This window comes from Pelodiscus sinensis, chromosome 5, assembly GCF_052426305.1.
Source record: "Pelodiscus sinensis isolate ZL-2025 chromosome 5, ASM5242630v1, whole genome shotgun sequence".
In the NCBI taxonomy this organism is placed as follows: domain Eukaryota; kingdom Metazoa; phylum Chordata; order Testudines; family Trionychidae; genus Pelodiscus; species Pelodiscus sinensis.
In genome coordinates this window covers 15,702,859-15,726,259 of record NC_143056.1, presented here as the reverse complement: position 1 = coordinate 15,726,259, position 23,401 = coordinate 15,702,859, and the positions used below count along the sequence as shown (strand labels likewise).

The window sequence follows — 23,401 nt, the reverse complement described above, 5'->3', positions numbered from 1 at the left end:
CACGGTGCCGCACAGCTGAGCCCAGGATCAGCTGTGTGGCGCTGCCACGCATGGAGTCCAGAGTCAGCTGGGGACTCACCAGCTGATCCTGGGCTCCAGCGCGGCATTTCCACAGAACCCAGGATCAGTTGGGGAGTCCCCAGCTGACCCCGAGCTCCATGCTGCATTGCTGCTTTGAAATGCACAAGATTCCCTGCTGGAGGACTCTTGTACGTTTCAAAGCTGGTATGCCGCATGCAGCCCGGAGTCACCGAGACTTCCTGCTGGCCTGGGGTTACGTGCGGCGTTGCGCATTCCTCCTAGCCTATTGACTAGTTGATGGAAATTCCATCAACTACTCGACTAGTAAATTAACCATTACTTAACATCTTTAGTCTGATCCAGTCTACAGTTGATCAAACACACTCATAGAAAAGAAAGTTTAAACATTTATTCACACCTCTGGATTTAAGACTTTTTCCAGAATTCTACCCATATGAATACACAGAAACATGCCTTGGTGTGCCACTGAGTGTGTACTAGGTTCCGATTCTCTACCTTCAATGGTTAAAACGTGACTGAGCACTAATTCCTTGGAAAGACTACAACCCTTGTATTTTATAAAAGGATCCATATCCTGCTCTCAGAAAGAAAGAGAGATTCTCAAAATTGCATATGATCAATGCACAACTGCGAAGTGCAGTTGCTATTTCTGCATCAGCTCAGAAATATGCAGAATAATGCAAGTTCTCAGGAGAATATAGTTGTTTATTTGGCTGCTGCACAAATTATAACCCCATGACCCACATTCATTCTTTACAGAGTACAATCAAAAGGCTACTTTTTAAAGAGCTGTTAATGAACAGGGCAAATGACACACACACATACTGTATCATATATAGAAGAACACTCAAAACAAAGCATTGGCTATTTTCTCCCAATGACAAACCTGTTTCAGGATTCAGCTCTGGTAGGCCTTTAAAGGCCTGGTCCACAGTTTTTCTGATTACTTCAATGCGAGCAGGATTGAGCCATTTCCGCTCACAGCTGCAGGACCCAGCAGTTCAGAATACAATGACAAAGAAAGCGTATTCAAATGAAACTGCAGTTTGGAATTCAGTGGCATAATGCAGTTACACACAGCTGGGATGGATTTGTTTGCTGATGTTTGGAAGAACTGTGAAGCAGGGGGCAAAACCCTAAGTTATTGAAAAATGCTGGCTGCATTCAAGGGCACTAGTAAGTAAACAAAAAAAATGCTCAAGTTAAAACAGACCTGTTTATGGACCACTGGAATTGCTATTTTAACCCTCAGGCAATACTGCACCACTAGTGTTCTAGCAGCTCATACTATTTATGCTATATATTAAAAAGTGCACTAAAGCAAAAGTTAGGCATCACCACTGACATTATAAAAACAAAGAAAGTCTCTTCTCCTGACCTTATCTGTAACTTGCTCGCTTAGGCCCAAACCTGCACTACTAACGTAACTAGAAGTTTTACCATTGACTGGTGATCAGGGCAGGCCCTTCTGCAAAGTGTCACCGTTTCCTTGGCAACCTCATGGCCATGAGGCAGATACATTAGAGCTTGGTCCATGTCTTCAATGACATTTGAAATGCTCAAGACATTCTGGGCCAGTGGAATAGCCCAAATTACATGCTGCATTCTGTACCTGCCTTATTTTATACAATAACGACATTGCAGCTTGAGACTGTATTTTTTTAAAACAGTATACGCATCTTGAGATGCGGACTCAATCCTGCAATGTTCTGAGCATGCTTAACTTGCACTGAAGCCAATAGGCCTAATCTTGTTTCCATTGAAACCAATGGCAAAACTCCAACAACTAGGAGTACAAGGTAAGGCCCATCAGAGCTAAGAGTTCTCAGCAACTTCTGGATCATTTCACAGATACTGTATAATAAATAAAATATAAACAATAGGAACAAATTTAAAATATATAGTGACATCAGAGCCCCCAAACTGCGAAAGACAAATAAATGGGAATACAGTCACTAAAACTTGATAGCCACAGCTATCAATAAGCACAATGTTTTAAAGTCCAATCCCTTGAGTCTGTCAACACTGAGTCCTTATTCTTGGATCCATTTTACATATACACAATGGCAAACCCAGCATGCAGAAACAATACTACACACAAACCCCAAATACCTAAGGAGTTAAGACTGTTTCTAGCCTTTCACCTTGCAGCTAAACATCAGTTTAAATTACTGCTGTTGAGTCCTACTATATTTTGGGGGACTTCTTGTCATTACAGAAAACTGTTCTGTTTACTATGATCCAAAGCCATTTCATTAACCAGCTGTTCTATCGATGACTGAATCGCCGCCTTAACGAGTGAAGCAGCAGTTTCTATCAGAAGCAGTTCATGCTGTTCTGAAGTTCCGTGCTCCTGGTCACTAGGACCTCTGGGTGGCAGAGCAGGAGAACAGACTTTAGCCTCTCTCTTTGGGCCACTGCCTGCTACTGAGCCCTCTTTGCAATTAGAAAGTTTACTGAAACTGAAGTTCCCGCTTGTTTTTTTATTTCCCTTTTGCTTATGTTCACATGAAATTGAGGGCAGATTGTAGTCATAGTTCAACTCCTCTTCCTCAGGCTCATCTGCTTCAGTCACTGTAATCACAATGCCCGCTATATTAGTGTCCTCATTTTCTTCTAATTTCAATTGTTCAGTTAAACAGCCCTGCGTGCTGACAGCATCATCTTTAAATGCTGACTCATTAAAACTCATTTTCTTCTCTCTGGATTTACAGTCTTCACTAGCATGTGTGTTTTTTCCAGACTCTTTCAATTCACGTTCTTTGTCATGGAACTTATTGGTTTCTTGTTCGTCTGTGGCTTCAGCTGTGCTATCTGGTAAGTCCTCAGAAACATTAGTACAGAGGGTGGCATTGAGCTCAATTCCTTTGTTCACAACAACTGTCTGCTCAGTTTCATGTATGCTCTTCTGATGTATATTTTCCTGGAGTAGAGCAACCCCCTCTGAATTTGTTATTTCTGATTGAGCCCCATCTGGTCTGGGCTCTACCAAAAGTACATTCTCACCAGTGGAATTAAGTGAGTTCCTATCACTTTTTTCAGAGGCTTGGCTGACAGACTGATCCACGCTTGATTTGATGGTTATTGCCAAATCCTCTGGATCGTTGTTAGCTTTATTCAAAATGCCCGTTATTTCATTTGCTTTAACGCTGCAGTCTGATTCCTCTGTTATTTCAGAATGGCTGGGTTTTTTCTTGCCTCTTGAGAACCGTATGCAGGGAATTTTGAGCCCCGATCCAACCCGATTCTTTGGAAAACCTTGCAAGCCAGCATCCTTAGCATTTATCTCCAGGTGCACTTGAGAATCAAAATGCTTCTCCTTCCTTGAAGATTTAGACCTTCTCCTAGGTGTCACTAGACGTTTTATAGTTGCCCAAGCTCCTCCTGACAACTGAGCTTGATTGGAAGTTTCCCCTTCTCCAGGAACTGCACTGATGGATTGGCTTGTATGTTTCAAGGTTACAGAGTCTTCTTCACAGTCACCTTTCATCACTAATGCCTTCTTACAGGATTTCTTTCTTTTCTTAAAGCAAAACATTGTGAGTTTTTCTGCCTGTTCTTCAGTTGAAGGACACAATTTTGCTGAACTATGAATTTCTGAGGGCCCTCTGTTTTCCATTTGAATTTCTTTAGCTGTATTCTCCATATTTGTGGTCCTGCCTTCTAACTTCTTCATATAATATTTTGCTTTTCTATTAATCCATCAGACAAATGAACTACAGGTAAGCTCAGAGTGAGTTGAAATTTCATTCAAAAACATGAAATTGCTTTTGCAAACAGATGAGGTGTTATGTGAAAAAAAAAAAGTGTTCTGACGGACTTGTTACAGTGCATTTATATTTCCCCTGTGATTTATTATTTTCTCTTTCCTTTCTCAAGAGAAAGACTTACTGGAAAGATTTTAAGAACACACTTTCCTGCACTTTATTGAAAGGTTCAGTTTCATCTCTGGGATGGCCAACCTGAAATAATACTCGATATGATGTTATTTCAGCAATGGTTTGACTTTTTTTAAATAGATGATAAATCATATAAAAAAATGACCATTTTCAGTTTGACAGGCACCAGTCAACAACTTCCACTTTCTAATACTTCATTTTCTTTGAGCAATGGGATTGAAGCAATATTTAAAAAAAAAAAAAAAAAAAAAAAGACACACCAAGTGGCCTTATTTTGCCTCCAGTAATAGGGTCAGCTGTTCTTCTGTTTTTCCTTCTCTGCATTTCACGTTCTTTCAATTCATATTGCAAGATTTGCCACACACGTTGAAAAATATGGCATAGACTTTCATCTCTGTAATTGCTTCATATATATCTGCAACAGAACAAACAAATGATGAAAAAATGCAGTAAATGAAAATACAATTTTTCAAAGAACTGGGTAATTTTTCAAATGTGTGAATTTCATTTCTAAAATGCCAAGCTCCGTAGCCTTACAGACATGTGTGTGCTATTCTATGTTCAACTACACCCTCATAATTAGGCATGTGAAAGTATAACCATGTACAAGGTTAACCAATGAGTCTGGGCTCATTTTTTAACCTGCATAGTTACATGCAGGCTCCCAGTACATGCAGAGAGCTGGCTTAAAAGCAGCTCCCTGTGCACACTTGCTCCCCAAGAGTCATCTGTCTCCTCCCCCACGCTACTGCCTCTTTATCGGAGGTAGCAGCGGGGCACCCAGCTTAAACGCTGGCTTCCCGCATGCACCAGCTCCTGTGGAGCTGACTGCCACACCGTATAACTGCTGAAATTTTCAGCAGTTGCATGTTTACTTAAACACATTTTAACATTCCTATTTGCAATCAGTGGGAGCTGTGTTTCAATAGATTAAGGCAAACATATTTTGAATGTTGTGCTAGTTACATAGGAGACCTACCACATGAACCTTGCATGTATATATATGAATTTTTATGGAGATAGAAAAGGAATTTTACATTTCACTTGTAAGGAATTTTTTTTTTCCCCAGGAGAAACAATTACCCCCTCTGACCCATATACACTCACAATTCCCCCAGGGAAAATCTAAGTTGAGATATCAGATGTTTTTATTCTTAATGCACAAGATGATAATATGCAGCTACATAAGATATAAAAAAGAGGGCTTGTGAGTTAAATCAAACTGTACGAAGGAAGCTTTTTTTACAGCATATGCATGTATTCCATGGCAACCCCACTGTCTCAGAACACATGTTCATTATAAAATGTATGTAGTCCTTCAGAACATTCCTGAATATAAAGATACAAATGCACATTATAGCATATTATCTCTCTCTTTCTTAGTGACTACCTAGGTTCCTCTTTTCTTGGATAATGTTAGGAAATTCTTTTTATATTATCCTACTTTAAAAAAAAACACGATTGTATGTATGTACATTTTAAAAAAACTAACGTAAATTATTGCATTTAGAAGTTATCTAACATTATCTGCTTTGGTTTAGAGATGCAATAACAAAAATACAAGGAAAGAAATTCACTGATATTGTATTTTATTATGAATTCAAGTTACTCAAGACCATGTGGGCTATGGAGTCTATCTGCAGTCCAGTGTACGGAATCTGTAACTGACACAAATACTGCCTTTGAAAATAAGACTCAGGCAGCCCTTAATTATCATTAGTTTTCCCCAAGTCGACATCACTGTATTTTGGGCTGGAAAGACAAGAAAATGGATCTGTCTGAAGAAAATAGCCCAGGGAAGATTAGGTGTGTTCTCCAATCTCTCCCGCTCTGATTTTAAAGCAGGATGCCCTGGGATCACTTCACCACATTGCTCACATCATTGTGCAATTCTAAATCAAATGACAGAGTAAGCATTACACCTCTGTGCTTTTACCTTCTGTACACGCCATTATTTCTAGAATGGCAGAAAAAATGGATGCTGATTATTAGCAGTCTTTAGGCTTATGGTGTCTGAAATTGCACAAAATGACAACTACAATATGCTTAGAACCTTGCTGAATTGAAACCATAATCAATAACCCCCTTTCTGAACGAATGTCTCTGTTAATTTTAAAAAAAGAAAATAAAGGAAACTGAAATGTTTAAATTAAAAAAAAAAAAGCCTGAGGATATCCATGCCAACCAACAAGTCAAGTCACACGCACTCACAGCATAAATACCTTTAATGTTGGTTTCTTTATATAGTCTCCGAATTGCTGGAGGTTTCTTAAGCTATCCTATAGTATTTGCAATAGAAATGGAAATATTCCTGGTAGTTTGCAAATACTGTTTCCCAACAAATAGGTTCACCTTGCATAGAACTGATGCTATGGCCAAAATTTTCAAGATGGTGCTTAAAAGTTCAGCTTCTCCATCATTATTCAGACAGTAAACAGGTGGGCTGACTTTGCAAGGTGCTGAACCCTCTCAGCTCCCACTGTGACAAACAGGAGCACGTCTAAAAATCGTATCGTTTATTTAGAATCTAACTATGGATTTGTTTCTTTAACTTCAGACCCCGTGTTTGAAAACCTCGGCCTTTGTCTTTATGATGCTACCCTGCTTGCCAAATCTTAAGCTGAACCTTGCATCAACTTGGGAGCTGTAACCCTGCCTTAGTGAACTCCTGCCCACCAATGCAAGAGGTCCATTAGTAATCATCTTGCAGCCCGCTGCAAGCAGCAAATGACAGAGATGGAAAACTTCTGCCTGGAACAAGATCTGCCAGCTCTCTTGGGAGCGGGAAGAGAGGTTGTCGCAATACAAGTCAGTCACCTGTGTCCTCCATGTGCCAGCCGCTGGCATGAAACATGTCACTGGAGACAAAGAAAGAAAGGTGGAAAACGCCCTGGATGCCGCGGGAACAGGTCCATCATCCAGAGCCGGCGCGGGAAGCGCAGCAGGGCTGGCTTGGCACTTGGCAGCAGAGGCGCCCCGGCTTGCGCGGTTCTCAGTCTGCTCCCTCGGTGCCTCTTGCCTTCCGATGCTGCCGGGACCCGAGCCGGGAAGCGACGGGCCCGGCACACCCACCCCACCCGGCTTGCACCTGCACCCAGCACCACAGACCTGCCCGGGCTGCTGCCCATCAGCCGGGGCAGACCCCTCCCCGCGCCTAGGGCTGCTGCACGCTGCCCCACTGCCCTCCGGCCGGGCCCCCGCTGCACCGGGGCAGGCTGCTCTGCGGCTCCCCGCCGAGCCGGGGGTGCAGCCCCGCTTGGCTCCCCGCAGCCCCCCGGCCAATCCTGCTCCAGCCCTACGTGCGGAGAGCAAGGGGCCGGCTCGGCCCACGCCCGCGCTCACCTGGCGTCCGCTGCCCGCCGCGCCAGCCCGCTCCGCTCGGAGCCCAAGAGGAGCTGGAGCTGCTGCTGCTGGGCGGGGTCCCGAGCCAGCCCCGGCGGGAGGGGACACGCCCCGCTCCAGTCACGCCCCCTCCCGCGCGTGCTGCAGGCTGGGGGCGCAGAGCGGCCACGCGCCCTGGTCAGAGCCCGCCGCGCGCTGGGGGTGGGGGCGCTGCAGAAGCTGCCCGGAGCCGCGCTCTGCTGAGCCCCGCCGTGCCAGCTGCTCCCCGCGCTCAGCCAGAGCCGCTGCCCTCCCGCGACGGGTCCCACCTGCCCCGGGGAGCATCCCTGGGCTGCCACGCGCCCCGCGCACCCCGGGCAGGCCAAGGTGGAGTGAGCAGCGGCTAGTTTTGTCCCTGGGGACGGAGCAGGAGGGAAGGGCTGCTTTTAGCACCCCAGCCCATGGAGACCTTGCCTGTCAGTGCCAAGCAGGGGTCTGGGAGAGATACTCCCCTCCCTGACCGGCAGCCCTGGCTCCTCCACGAAGCTGGGCAATAGGACAAAGGCTATTTCAGAACTGTGTGTCAGGACCCTGGCTCCCAGTGTGGGCAAGGAATGAGCCAGGACAATCTGCAGCATCCCCTCCTTGATGCCGTCTCATTCTCCAGCCCAGGGCTGGACGGCCTATATTAGTAAGTGGGCTGCATCATGGTCCTATTTCATCGCTGTGGGCCACAAAATTGTCATAGTTAAGATGGTCTCCTGGGATAGTAAGCAAAGCTACCCTGCGCTTGCATATCTAGAATTTGCAGTGTGCGCAGACTGAATGGGAGCAGTGCTTTGGATGCAGAGAGAATGGGTGTCTTTCACAGTCAATGCTGTGCAAACAGCCTGCACTTCATTTCACATACCTTTGCTTTATGTGCACATCACTTTAGTAATACCCATAGGAAAACTATGTGGACAGAAACCAGCAGAATATGGCAAGCATGCACGGGGGCACTAGTGAACAACCACACCCTGAACTGTGAGGGGGCACTGGTTTCCCACCACTGCTCTAGTATCTAAGCTTCAAACTTATGTATATCTCCTGCTGGTAGGGTTGCTGAGATGGCCCTGCAAATAGGAATCAAGTGCAACTGATGCACTACATGAAACCACATTCCGAGAGCTGTGAATTCCCCATTAGCCTCAACAGGGGACTAACTGCTGCCCACTGATAACTCATCAGAGCATGTATTTTAAATTAAGAAATGAGAGGGAGGAGCATATTTCAAACAGCTGCACAGTCTGTACGGTTGCCTAATGCGGGTAAGGCTTAGATTTTTTTTTTTAAAAAAACCCTCTTTTTAGCCTCCTATTAGCTCTTTTTATTATGGAGTAATATTAGTGGGCCCAGGACAGAATCCAGCCCAGTCCTTAGCTGAAATGCTCACTAGTAAGATGATGGAGACGTAAAGCAAGCACAGAGTGCTCATAATGGATGCATTTTTCTTGGAATTCCATTTGCCATTTTCATGCAGTAGGTTTAATAATATACATTTAGCATAGTAGCATCCCACTGATCCTGATTTCAAAAATGGTTACTGCTTGTTAGGGCACAAATGTGAGTCCACAAACTCCTTGGTCTAATACCCTTCATAATTATCTGGGGTGGGATCTGGGTTCAAATTATAACACATTTCCACTTCCTTGTAGCTCAGTGATGCCTGTTAGTGCTAAGGTTTATTGAGTAGGCGGCAAGAATAAGGATTAGAGAGAACATAAGGCAACAAAGGCATAGGATCACTAATTCAGGTATGTCACATCCAGTTTAAATACCCTGTATTTGGAATACTGTTCCTCATCCAGCTTCAGAGCATGACAACAATGCAAAGGGAATAATTTGCCGGAGGATCAGAGATTGCTGTGGATGGGCATGGTTTCAAAACCAATGGTTCAGAGCAAGCTTTCTTGCTTGCATGAGGGTCTTGGTGACACAAGGTGTGGGGTATAGAGATGTAAAATACCAATTTAAACATTTAACCATTTAAGAATGCCCTCCTACCCATTATGCCCAGGCTGAAGCACCCCCTCCCCTCCAGCTCCCACTAGTTAACCAGAACTGGTAAGTATCACATGTTAAGGGTGATGCTTACCGGTTACCCACTAGGGATGTGAAAGGTTAAGCTTATTTCTGTTCTGAGAAAGGCTTTGACGACATGGAAACCCTACCTCAGTCCATGCTGCTGGCCAACATTTTGCAAAATTAAGTGACATTAGATCATGTCACAGAAGGATCTCTCCACATATAACATTTAGGATAGCTAAGGGCATGAGAACATGTAGTGCTTCAAATCCACAAATTCAGTGGAGAATGAATGCTATGACCTGTCACTAGATTAAGGATACTCTCACTAACATTGGCTACCTCTCATAAAAAAATTACTTTCAACCAGTCCTTGTCCAAGAGGGACATAGCAAGCTTCTGGTTTTTAAATAAAGGCTGTACAAAAGAACTGGAAGGGCATTTGTGGGAGCTAGAAGGGCATATGTGGGGGCTGGGAGATGAAAGGAACAAGATACAATTGGTAGAATGGAAGATAACCAGACATGAGAAGAAAGTAATATTATGTGTAGAAGCTGACATGACAGAGCCTATGATTCTGTTTATTCTGGTTCCAGAAGTGGCCTGTACAGGATATGCCTTAGCAGGCCCACACCTCTTTGTTTACCTTAGCCACAGAGCCTCACATTGGCTTTAGTTTGCCATTTCCTGCAGCTCCTTGTGTCTGCAAACGGTGAATTGGAGCCAATGGGAGGTGAGAGGCTCTGTGACTAAGGTAAACAAAGTGGCGTGGGCCAAAGCAAGCCCACAGCCCACTTCAAGAAGTACTGCCTTAGATGAAGAAGCACCTAAGGTGGCTAGCCAGAGGCACTGTTATATATGGGGAGACAATCCTTCTTGGCCCCATGCAAGTGGTCTGCTTATGCCCTGAAGATTGATTGGCAATAGCTGTTCTAACTGAATGATATTATATAAAGGAAAATTTAAATGCATCTCGGGGCTCTTATGACAACTTAAGTTATTCTAACTTCACTCTTGTGACAGCCATGTAATTGTTACATAATTATTCTCCTCACTAGCTTGCTATATATAGTGTGTGTGTGTATCACAGATAAGCCTGTGTACTGGTGCATACACCTACATCAACTCTTCTTCCAGTCAGAGCAATTCTTTAACATATGTTAGGTCAAGATCAAACACAAGCATATGGGCCTTGCAGTTTTATGTAGAAACAATTACCCAAAATTTTTTTTTGCTGTTTGCAGGGGCAAGTTATTCTAGTCAATTGATAAATCAAAAGAATTGATTGTCTCACTTCACCACAGTCGTCAGTGAGTACATCTAAATCCACTGAATAATTCAGGTAATTATTATCCTACAGGTGACATGCAGTACCAGAAAAGGAAGCTGGATTAAACCTACACACAGTGGTGCACTGCAGACTCAACAGTATTACTGTACTGCAATATTCACTTTTACTTGTCAATACTGAGATCACTGCTGTGAACATTCCTCCCAATTCATCATCATAAAACTTTTACTTCATTAATCTCAATGCACATATTAAAACCCAGGGAACCCTAGAAAGATTTTAGCAATTTATTTGTGTTAATTACATTTTCACATTATTAAATGATGTTTTGGACTATTGCGACAAATCCATTACAGGCTATTTGATTTAGTGCTTGTGTGGTCTTTGTTCACCAAAAAAGGGATTTCAAGAACCAGAAAAAGTTTCATCATTTACAAAATTCATCCTTGCTCATCAGATAGCTATTAAAAACCGCATATAGAACAAATGTCTATCCCCAGCCATAGCATGGAGGGCCAGTCTCCAAAAAAGGCAAATTGTGTATGTTCCACTTCCATTAACAATTCAGTAGGTAACAAGAGAAAACATAGATTATCCCAGGGCTTTTTAAAGAGAAGACTAGATACAGTACAGGTGCCCACAAGAAAAATTCAAAGCAAAGCAGAAACCAATGGTCAAAAGCTTTCAGGGAAGAACAGAAACAAAGACATTCTTCCCTACTGCCTACTTTTCATTTAATTAGTATGCTCTGATAAGGCAGAATTTTCTCTTTTAGAGCTAGCAATGAATTATAGAATGAAATGCAGTAGGAAGATACAGTGCACAGACTTTCTAAAACACATTTCAAAACAACCAATTAAGCCCTGGACCGTGGTAAACACTATATCAATAAAGAAACCATAATGTTATTGTTACATTTTAATAAGTAACAATCACAGAGCTAGGAAGAGGGTATTAAAAACAGGTTTGCTCTGACATTATGAAGGGTAAAAGCAATAGGTTCATGAAAGCAATATAATTAAAAAACATCACATATGTAAGATTTAAGTTCTTATCCTTACTGAACTAAAAGACTGAAATAAAATATTTTTTTAAAACTATTCAGATTAAAAAAATAAATGTAAATAGTTCATTCATTTCCAAATGCTCCTTTCTCCCAGTCACTTCAGGTATTGCATTTTTTCAGCCATATCTTATTTTGTCTTAAATCAGGATACAACTGAGTTTGCACTGCTCATCAAGTAATCTTCTGGTAGCTATAAAGAAAAATGAAAACTTAATTACCAACAGATATACAGAAAACAAAGGCAAATTTTAGGAGGAACTACAACCAAATGCCCTTTGAAAACATAGAGCTTCATAATTAGATCTGAGTATATTCCTTAACTCAGGAGTTGGAAAAATATAAACCAAATATTTGCAAGGCTTCTAGCTCAAATAAGAGACTTACCTTTGGTTAACATTTGTTTTCAGAACAGCCCGTTCACCTGTTCTGACACTGGATCCAAGTCTATATCATAGAAACAGGGGCGAGTAGGAAGTCCTGGCATAGTACTCATCTGGTGGACAGAAGGGAAAAGTATATTAGTGGACAGAGCCTGGGTTTGGGGTTGTGAGCTGGTTTTGGCTCTTCCATTGACTCAGTGTGACTTTGTGCAAATGGTTCAGCAAAGCACTTAAGCATGCGCTGAAATTTAAGCATGTGCCTATTTCCACTGACTTCAGTGGAACTACTGAAGTTTGACTGCATGAGACAATAACTGTGCCACAATTTCCGTTAGTGAGACAGGGATCTCAATACCTCACAGGAATGTTGTGAGGCCTTCAAGTATATCTGCACCTCACCTGCATGCAAAAATTCCAGTTGAAGTGATGCAGCTGTACTGGCTCTGAAGGAGCGAGAAGACTAGAACAGAGTATAGAATGGTGGTAGTCATCATGAGAACATTACTTATCCAAGAGAAACATGGCTAGTCTCTCTTTCTGCTGTGCTTACACTCTATTTTTAGCCCACTAGATCTGATTAAGCTAATATGGTTGTCTCTCCTCAAGCTGGAATCTGTACCTCCCACTCACAGTATACATATACACATTTCAGAAATGCTCTGAGAGCCCAGGATTAAAGGCACTACCTAGTTGGCCCAGTACTGGCTTTAAAAAGAGATGGAATTTTCTGACTAAAAAGATAGAAGCTGGACTTGAACTGACGAGGGGACAGTTCCACTGGATAAAACAGCCAGTCACTTTAAACTGTATGAAAGTTCTGAGAGCCATTTTAGATCACAAGAGGTGCACTGGCCAAAGTAGGGTAGCTCACACTACATCGACCTAAACAACGTCTCCTCAAGCCAACGCCATCACTTGTTCAGCTGTCAAGCACCAACATTTATAAATCCATAGAGTATAAGGCTGGAAGGAGCCATTAGATCTCCTAGCCAGACCTCCTATAGCAGACAAGCCTTAGAACCTCACCCATATTACTTCCCATACTGAGCCCAGTAATTTAAGTTTGACTAAAGTGTATCATGCAGAAAGACAGCCTATTTTGACTTAAGAGACCCGAAGAGATGGAGAATCTACTTTTTCCCTTGTCAGTTTGCCCCGATGGTTAATCATCCTCAGTATAAAAATGTGTGTCTATGTTTTAATTTGAACTTGTCTGTCTTTGAGCTTCAGGGGGTATCCAATTAGTCTGTTGCAGAAAAAAAACAGCAAACAAATGGCCTGGTAGAACTTTATCGACTAACAAAACATGTAGATGGTATCATGAGCTTTCGTGGGCACAGCCCACTTCTTCAGATATTTCCACTACATCCGCATCTGGATATTTTCACTACATACATCTGACGAAGTGGGTCTTTGCCCACGAAAGCTTATGCTCCAATACATGTTAGTCTATAAGGTGCAACAGGACTCCTTGTCACTTTTTCAGATCCAGACTAACACAGCTACCCCTCTGATATTTGATAGGGATGTTAGCTATCGGGTATTTGTGTAAACATGCAGCCACTGGAAATTAAGTGAAGGTGTGGGGTGTTTTCTGTAACGTAAGCACTGCAAAAACAAAGAACGCAGAGAGTGATACCACTGTTTAGCTATCCCAAAATAAACCACAGAGCTGCACTGAATTCACTCACAGGATTAAAAATAGCCCAAAACAACAAACAACAGAAGGCCCAACAATCAAACACCTATTAGATATTACATTGTAAAATTTTCAAAAGCACTTCGTAACAACCTATTTTCATTCAGATAGCTGCATCTCACTGAATGTCCATGGGGCTTTAGCTCCTAGATCACACAAGTGCTTTTGAAAATTTCACCCACATCAAAGTACTTATCTGGCCCAGCATTTTATTATAAAGGCAGTGGTCCTCAAACTTTTAACCCTTACCCCATCCATGTTCCCTCCCCGTCAACAGCCACGTCAGAGCTGGGGCTGGGAGTGGAGCCACGGCTGGGGCCGAGACCAGAGCTGAGAGCCAAGATTAGTGGGAGCAAGGCCAGGAGTGGAGCTATGTCCAAGGGCTAAGGCTGAAGCCATAGCCAGGAGCAGAGCAGCTGGGGCCACGTGCAGAGCCACAGCCAGGCTGGGAGCCCTGGCCAAAGCTGGGGCCACAGCTGAAGCCAGAAGTAGAGCCGCACTCCAGAGCAAGGCCCACAGCTGGGGGTGGGGAAACTGCAGAACCATGGCAGGGAGCTGCAGCAGAGCTTAGGGCAGAGTGGGGTTAGCTGGCACTCTCTTCCCACCTCCCCATGAGGGTTGGCCTGATCCCCTCTGTGCCCCGAATGTTCCTTCAAGTCCCTCAGAGTTCGGGGACGACTGATCAATCTCATGGTACGCCTACACAAAAACTAGACACAGGGCTGTTTAACTGAAGTGTAAGCATTTAGACTCACCCTGTGAGGTGCTTGACCTCTTGAGCCCAAGTCAAGCAGCACAGGCTACTAGCAGGTTTTTAATCGTACAGTCTGAAGTCTGCATTCCCCAAAGCTGGACCCTGCAATTGTGTCCCCTCTACAGTTGCTTGGGTTTGGTGGATGCATACAGAAGAGTGATCTGGGGATTGTAGGATCAGGACCAAAATCATACAATTTCCTATGAATCCTGATGTCTCTTATTAGAGTTAATGTCCTGCCCAAAAAGTACTTTAGACATTTGGAAAAGCATAATGTATGACTATGCAGGACTGATGCCATGGGAGAAAAAGCCAGTTCTATTCGGCTTTAATTTCTGAAAACACCCCTGTCCCTAATACATTTGATCTAAGATACCGTATGCCATAGTTCACCAACTCACCAAAAGTTACTGGATTAAATTCTGTGTTGCTTGGAATAGATGTATCAAATGATCGGAAAAGGCTCAATTTACTTTTCAATTTGTCCCAAACACACAGTACTCCCACTTGCAACAAAAAGGGATAGTGCTTTACATACCCCATCCACTCAGAGGAAGCACATTTATAGGTCTTCTAACAGCATCTGCTCAAACAGGACTAGATTCCTCCCCTCCACATTTTCAGGGATTCCTTTAACTCAGATGTTATTTTCTTGGACATGACTGTTTTGTAGCTCTCCTTCATTCTGTGCTGTTTACATCAGCCATTTAGTGTCCTGATAACATCAGATTCCTCAACAGATCTTATTCCCACCATGATCAGCCTTCTTCTCTAAATCTGCCACTTCTGTCGGCACAGTAATTAGTTCAGCACGTATGTCTGTCTTTATTGCCTTGAACATCATTAAGAGTATCTTCTGTTCTCTCTCAACTATGGAGACCTTCAGCATCATCCTGCCTTAATCATCAATGTGGGCCTCTCTCTTGCAGCTGAGATCAGCAGGTTTTCGTTTAGTTTCCTGCCAAATTTCATTTCCAACTGGTGTTTTCTGAGGAGGAATCTATTTCACACCTGAAGAACCCGATTTCACTGGAGTGCCAATGAAAATTGGGGTTCTAACTCTACTCCTGGACAGATCTCACCTGCAGCTGATGTCACCTCTTTTCTTATATGCAGTTTTTATTGCTATCATTTTTTCTTCCGGACAAAACAAACAATTTACAGTGTCTGGATCTAGCTTAATGAATTTAATGGAGCTAAAGTTTGAGAAAACTAAATACAATGCCTATGATTTAGCTTTGTTCACAAGGCACCAACACTGTTTCCATGTCTGTAAGTAGCAATTATGCTACTGGGGAATCAGTGAACTTAAAGATGTTCTAAGAATCAAATTGTTGAGCATGCCTGAGCTACAAAAAATTAACTGAAGTCTCATTAAAGTCTAACCCAGGAAGGCCACAGCAGAATGGTGACAATATTACTCTTTCAGGATGTACAGAGAAACTAGTTTTCAATATATATTTATTAAACTTCAGGGACTGTTTGCTCCTAGGTAAATAGATGTTTTTAAAGGAACATTCAGCAGTTTAGGGAGGCAGGCAATTCCTTGCTCATCATGACTGACTTTGTTTACTCTTTTACTTGGCGTTAAAATTCAATAACTTTTAAAAGATTTCCTCAAACATAAGAAATATAGTTACAATGAAATGATTAATATTCAAGCCTACAAATCTAAAACACTACTCATCATTTCAACTGTACTAAGGTGATGTCTAAGAGCACCAGCATTACATTTGAAAGGGGGGCATTTTGGTACTCAAGAATGAGAATACCACCTAAAATTTGGCACAGTGGCGACAGATATAATGCAAGCTTTCCTCTAAAACTTCAGTAATACACTTTCATCCTGACCTTCCCTACTTTAGCTATACTGGTGCTGGTCTCTACTAAGTAGGGTGAATGGATCCTTTTGTCAAGTTATATTGTGGTTTTGCAATGTGGACAAATGTCAGACCAAATTCATTTCACTTCTGATCCAAGCTAGATTTGAGCTCAGGTCACTGGAGATGAAGCTGCTTTAATATTCTTATTGATACTTGCATAAACAGCACTACTTTGTCACTGATATTCCCCCTTGACAAATCAATACTTTTTTTCTTCTTTAAAGTTCATATTGTTTTAGGGTAACAACAAGAAAGCTGCTGGATGGCTACAGGTAAGAACATATGAATGGCAAGACTATGTCAGACCAATGATACGACTAGCCCAGTAATTCTGTCTTATGACAGTGGCCAATGCTGATTGTTTCAGAGGGAATGAACAGAACAGGCAATCACTGACTGATCCATCCCTCTATTGTCCAATGAGCTCCTGTTATCTGCTCCCAGCTTCTGACAATACAAGACTCAAGTATTTAAATTGAAAACACTAGCCGTTCAAAATTAGGTCAAGATGTTAAAGACCCGTTAGTAATACAACACGTGTTTTCCTACTTATATCTGATAACTGACTTAACAGAAAGGGGTACCTTGCTATCAAATGTACCTCTCACTACCCAACATTGTTCTTCCTTAAATGGAAAGAATTCAACTGCTATTGGCTTCCCCGTAGTAGTTATTAACTTTTCCCATTGATTTTTGTCCCTTATTTGGTAAATGGAATTTGCTTCCTCGTTGTCTTGTGCATCTCACTTGGTTTACTTCTCAGTATCAATCACCAGCAGCAATAAAAGAGCATGAATCAATTCTCAGCTGCAAGGAAGGAAGAGGCACTTGCCTTGCCTTTGGTGCATTCAAGTAGTTTTTTAACAAATATTTTAGAGTTGTACAGAGTCCTTAGCTACAGCATTTCAAAGCACTTTCATGGGCGGGAGTTTCTAACTGGAAACGTCCTTGTGAGCTAAATATTATCCCCTTTTTGCAGGTAGGGATGGCCAAGCAAGTGAAGTACCTTGTGCAAGGCTAATGTTATTCGGGAGGGGGGTGTTTCGTTGTAATTAACATTCTTTCAATCACAGAGCAAGGAAAGTAATCAATATGAAACTGCATCGCTGAATATATCGTATATATTGAGTGCTACTTCTAAACAGACTAAATGATACTACAGTCCTAAGGAAAAGGAGTGACTGGTGTTCTATGAGAGGTATATACAGGTGCAGTAAGGACAGACGCTAATTACCCAAAGTAGGGATGTGAAAGGTTAACTGGTAAGCCTCACCAGTTTACCAGTTCTGGTGATCCAGTGGGGACTGTAGCAGCTCTCCTGCACTGTTAATCGGTTAACCAGTCATTCATAAAGTTTAGCTGGTTAACTAAATAAACGGGATTTTACATCCCTAACCCCAAGCCCTTTCAATTGAAGAGATGGGGCAGCTAGCAGGGAACTGTTATGGCCCTGGAACTTGGGAATGCTTCCTTTCCAGATCATACCCCATGTTTGTTAGCCTCACAGCATATTATGTCACCCTCCCGTTTTGCCCTGGTTCACTGCCCTGTGTCAGTGTTGATTTAGTGGGTCTGGGAAGACAAAGTTAGTCGATGGGAGAGCATTCTCCCATCAACATCAGTAATTCACCTCCCGGAGAGACAGAAGCTATATAGGTGGGAGAGCCTCTCCTGTCAACACACTGTGATTTACTCTGCTGTAAATTGCTCTAATTATGGTGACTTAAGTTATATATCTTAAGTAACTTAACTAGCGTAATTTAAATCGATTTACAATGTTAGTGTAAATCAGGTCTCAGGGACCACACGTAAGGTCAGTTAATCTGCTGCTGGATATTGGAATTATTGGAGGAGCTGATGGGTCTGTTTTATTTAGTGTTTTAAAAAACTGTCAAGGACATCCAAGCACATTGGACAGGCACTCCACTAGGAACACTGTGTAGATACATTATTAGTACACTCCATAAATATATTTGGATACTATGTACAGGATGTAGAGCTCCCTCTTGTAGGATATCTGCAAGAACCACTGATTTAAGCCATCCACTGGAATGAATGTGCATTTTTTCCAAACCTCTTTCTTTTATGAAGATGGGGTTTTAACTATGACACTTACCGTTCCTACTAATGGATACAGGAATCCAGCTCCTACGCTGGCCCTAATGTCTCGGATGGGCAGAATAAAGCCTGTAGGCACACCTTTCTTCTCTGGGTCATGAGACAAGGACAGGTGAGTTTTAGCCATGCAGATTGGAAGGTTTCCAAATCCCTGCAGAAACCAGAAAGGGAAAGAAAATATGACATCATTTGTCAAATGCAGACGTAAAACTTTCATCTACGTAATCTGCTTGGTTCTGCTGTTCTATGGATTAACAGACCATCTATCTCATCTCTCACTGGCTGCTTTGCCTACAATATGAGTCATATTGTCAAATCACTTCTGTATCATCTTTCCTTTTCTCTCCAGTCACTAACAGTATGTCTATACAGCACCATTATTTCGGAATATTGATGTTATTCCTAAATTTAAAAAAAAGAGTGCCTCTGCTCAGTATTATTTGAAATAATGGAGAGATAGAGGACTACTTAATCCAACTCCCATAACCCTCATTTTATGTGTTCTTCCTTCAACTTCCTGCTGTGTAGACAGCGCCAAAAGCCAAATTAAGCTATTTCGACTTCAGCTATACAATTGACGTAGTTGAAGTTACATAATTTAATTCAACTTTTGCCCTGATGTTGAGACATGCCCCAAGGAAAAAACAAACATTGCCATGGCTAGATCCAATCAGAGAAGAGGTTAATGCTTTTGTGGGAATCCAATATGCAACTGAGTTGGGGGTTTATTAGGATTAATTTTGATTTTAACAGCTCAAAATTAAAGTTCTCAGCCCACCCAAAGTCTTTAGATTATCTGCTCAATATAATGGCAGAATGTAAGGGAGCAGCAATTACACAGCAATGATATGAATGTAAATATAAAGAGATATGTGGAATATAAAGGGATATATAAAAAATATGAAAAGGGAGCAGTCATACAAATAATTTCACAAAAGAATGTTCTCCAAAAGAGAAGTCTTTCAAAACATTCCAGACACTGAGAAAGTACATGGCATCTGCAGGGCACTCAGCTTCAAAACCGTTCACAGACATTAGTTCTCACAGCCTACATGCAAGGGAGGTAATTGTCACCAGTGCCATATTATGGAAGGGGAACGAGACCAAAACTAGGTCAAGGGTTCTCAAACTTTGTGATACCGCGACCCCCCTCTAAGTTGCTCACGACCCCCTGGGGGGTCGGGACCCACAGCTTGAGAAATGCGGAACTAGGTGATATCACTTAAAACACTGGGGAGGCAATGTTTCAGTCCGGATAAGTTCCTATCCAGGACAACAATGGCTCCTGTCTGTAGGAGCATGCTTCGATTACCCTAGACACTGCCCTTTGCATATGAAATTTACATTTTAAAAGGCACAACTCTCTAGTGCAGATGTTTTAAAGGGAAATAGACAATGGGCAACAATGACCTAGAGAACTCACCTGCTTGGTGTAGACTACAACTTTTTGCTCTGCCTCTGGAGATAACTCAATGTCATCTGCCCCATAAATCTGCTGTGCAATAATTCTGATCTTTTCTACAACTGGGAGCTAGAAAACAGAAACAAGTCAACAATAGCCAGTCTATTGAGGGCGATAACATCACAGAAACTCTACAATCCTGTCCACATGTCAAGGGCCGCTCAACATACAGCTTATACAGCTATTTCTATTTGCAGATCCATAGAGCTCTAAATAACTGAGTGTTTTCAAAACAGGTTTCGCTTATCACCAGGGGTGGCCCGTGAGCCTAGGCAGTTGCCTAGGGCGCCACCGGCCCAGGCGCCCGATGATGATGTCACAGGGCACCAGAGCGCTCCATGATTATGTCATGACCACTGACAGCTGTGCAGGCGGGGGCGCCAATCGTGCCTTCCTCCCGGGGCGTCAGCTGCCGCAGCCGGCCTTGGACCGCTCCTGCTTACCACATTACAGTGTTTCTTTTGACAGCAGGACAAACCAGACTCTTTTATTAACATCAGAAGAACATATGCATAAATATTCTTTAACATGTAAACTCAACTCAACCATCAAATCTGGTTGCAACAATGAACTTAGGGGAAAAAAGTTAACTTTTGAAAGATAAAGTCTGAAGTAATCCTAGATACCCAGGGTCAGGGAAACAAACAGCATGTAGGAGAGAATAAGTAAGGAAACTTGGCATCTGTTAAGGCGAACAAATTGATTCAATACAACCCAGCATTTCACTAGGCTCTTAGGTGACTGCTACAGAGGAAGACCTTAAGAAAAGCTCTAAAGCTTGTCTTTCTCCTCAATAGAAGTTGGTCCACTGAAAGACATTGCCTCACCAACCTTGTCTCTCTGCTATAGAGGAAGTCAGACTTGTTGACGCCAGAATCTGATGGTTAGTGTTTGACACCAGATTTGGAGAAACTGACTGGAAGATGTATAGAACCCAGGCTCCTGGACCCATTCAGTCACTGTGCCATTTAGCCTGAGTTACTGGCACTGGCTTTCAATGAAAGAGTCACACTCAGCACAGCAGTCAACATTTTCCAAAACTGACAACTGATTTTGGTGCCCAACTCAAAATATTTTAAGAGGCCTAATTTTTATGGTTGGTATTTTCTGAAATTCAAACCTTAAAAGAGGTCTGTCAGGAGGGGCATGCCAAAAACTGATGTCAGTGCAACACCCACTTATCCATAAAGTAGGGGGTGAGACCTGTGCACATGAAATATGAAATTATCATCATATCAGTGTTTCTGGGGTGGCATTCCAGAGTGTGTGCAAAGCATGTCCTGTGAACCCCTCAATTTTTCTTTCTTCTTTCACTCTACCCCCGATACCAATGACATACTAACATTCAGGAAGTTACCCTCCTTTTGGCTGAAGAATGCATGAGCCTCTCCTTTTAAGTCATTGGCTGTAATGCAAAGCAGCAACAGGAAAATGAGAAATCAAGCATTAAAAGCCAGTAGAACACGGAGAGGTCTTCTACATTCTTCGAAGAGATTCAGAAAACTCCAGAATGGAGAAGGTGTGGACGGAAACTAAACTCAGAGCACATTACATCTATATTAATCTTACAGTTACTTGACACATCCACCAACTACATTTTCAATTACTTGCTTTATTTTTTAATGTATCAGTCAGTTTCCACGTGTTTAGAACAGATGGTTTTCAATCCTTGTGAGACATTAAATGATTATTTGATTACTCTGCTGACTCAAGACAATAAGAGTTCAAATCAAATTTGCCCTTGGATATAAAATACACGGATCATGTATTTGTTCTGTGGGCAGGCAGGCATATTTAATTGAGTTCTGTCCCATGCAAAGCGAGAGGCACATTCCAAAGTTCTATGAAAGGTTACAAGTTGAGCAAACATCTCTGTGTGAGGAACAACACTTCCACTCCCCTGGATCCATAGTTGTCTACAGTAAACGTACTTCGCCATTCTCAGTGGGAATTCTGGTTAAGCCTTTCAGTGCAGATAAGAAACATGTTTCACTCAGGGCATGTCTTTACTTTCTGCACTGGAGATTGATGTGCTGGTATTTGATTTAGTGGGTCTAGTATAGACCCATAAGTTGAATGCTAATGGCAGCACCAGCTGGCACCTGTACTCCTGGCAGTCACGAGGAGTAAGGGAAGCCAGCCTTGTGACTTAAGGTAAGCTGACTCCAGCTACGTAGAATACATAGCTGGAGTTGCATACCTTAAGTCGCTCTTCTGGCCTCAGTAGTATAAAATGCAAGGAAAGAGACTTTACGATTCACTATCCAGACTCAGAACATCTGGGACCAAACAGAAGTCTCAGATTTTAAGGTGCTCTTCAGCTACTCAGAGCAGTGGTTTTCAACCTTTCCTCGGACTGCAGATTGAAAACCACAGATTTAGAGTAAATAAATGTAGGTAACACTAATGCATGGAAGTATCACAGAACACCAAGCATATGTATAATTTTAAGCCACAATGCCCTTGAACATTTCTGTTGACGTGAAATGCAAACACCCTTGGGTCAATGCAAGTTCTCACCTGCACATCGTAGAGAAACTTGAAGTTACTTGGCTCCCGGGAGGCTCTCTGAACTGCCTGAGCTAGTGCAACAGCTCCTTTCCCTCCCTCTGCCCAGTGAGTGCACTTCACAGCCTCGAATGCTCCAGCTTCTTTTGCTAGTTGAATGACCAGTTGCAGCTCAGCCTCCGTATCAGATCTGTAACAATGTCAATACACACACTGGTAGTACTCAGCCTATTTGTTTGTCTGTTTAAAACATATAGCATAGATCTTTTCCCCAAAATATCCTACCAGGCTGAAGAAAGCAACCCTAGAAGCCAGAAGACTATCTATCAGCCAGGAGAGACTTTCATACAGGCATCTTTAGACCTCCACTAACTCCATGAAAGAAGCCAATTCACAGCAGCACATCCAACTCTCTCCCCATCTGCTCTGCTACAGAAATCTATAACTGACACAGCAGCATCCTGTATATTCAGCAGTTTCTGTCCTACATAGAGGTTAGCATCACCAGCATAATTTTTGTGCTAGGATTTAAGAAGCTACCATGAAAGCTAATACCGTTGCTGGCCTATGGATAGAGATAGAATGGATATAACACACTTCTCTCAGAAGCAAAAAATGATATTGTGCTACATATTACTATTCAGAAAGGCCACGTCTCACCTTGATAGAGGATCGACACTCTGGTGATCGATCTTCTGTGGTTCGGTGTAGAGGGTCTAGTAAAGACCTGCTAAATCAAACACTGAGGGCGCACTGAGTGTCTCTCCCACCAACCTCCTGCTGTGGAGATGGCGCCATGTTCGCCTTAAGGTACGTTGGCTTCAGATACGTTATTTACATAGGTGGAGTGGTGAGCCTTAAGCTAACCTTCCCCAGAGTGTAGAACCCGCTTTATGGTGGCTAATTTTTAG

General features: G+C 42.5%; 2 protein-coding genes across 4 annotated transcripts in view; both read right to left on the bottom strand.

The window, feature by feature from the left end:
• Window positions 1–269: 269 nt before the first annotated feature.
• On the bottom strand, window positions 270–9,781 carry AKAP5 (A-kinase anchoring protein 5). 2 transcript variants are annotated; one of them, XM_075926401.2, is made up of 2 exons: window positions 7,284–9,781; window positions 270–4,356 (listed from the first exon to the last, which is right to left on the bottom strand). In XM_075926401.2, exon 2 carries the CDS (start codon window positions 3,716–3,718, stop codon window positions 2,255–2,257), a length of 1,464 nt encoding a protein of 487 aa, XP_075782516.1. In that variant the 5' UTR covers window positions 3,719–4,356; window positions 7,284–9,781; the 3' UTR covers window positions 270–2,254. The 2 variants fall into 2 exon arrangements, with proteins under 2 accessions (XP_075782516.1, XP_075782517.1); XM_075926402.2 differs by lacking the exon at window positions 7,284–9,781 and adding an exon at window positions 6,759–7,277.
• Window positions 9,782–10,893: 1,112 nt separating this feature from the next.
• Window positions 10,894–23,401, bottom strand: part of MTHFD1 (methylenetetrahydrofolate dehydrogenase, cyclohydrolase and formyltetrahydrofolate synthetase 1) — a 75,921-nt gene continuing 63,413 nt past the window's right edge. For both annotated transcript variants that reach the window (XM_075926399.2, XM_075926400.2), the window contains exons 24-28: window positions 22,503–22,680; window positions 19,944–20,051; window positions 18,519–18,671; window positions 12,071–12,179; window positions 10,894–11,876 (exon numbers count right to left, since the gene is read on the bottom strand). In XM_075926399.2, the coding sequence (XP_075782514.2) occupies window positions 12,090–12,179; window positions 18,519–18,671; window positions 19,944–20,051; window positions 22,503–22,680 (529 nt within the window). In that variant the 3' untranslated portion in view covers window positions 10,894–11,876; window positions 12,071–12,089. The remainder of the gene's footprint in view (window positions 11,877–12,070; window positions 12,180–18,518; window positions 18,672–19,943; window positions 20,052–22,502; window positions 22,681–23,401) is intronic.

Excerpts from the sequence above, each read along its gene's own strand:
- AKAP5 (XM_075926401.2), bottom strand. The coding sequence starts at position 3,718 with ATGAAGAAGTTAGAAGGCAGGACCACAAATATGGAGAATACAGCTAAA.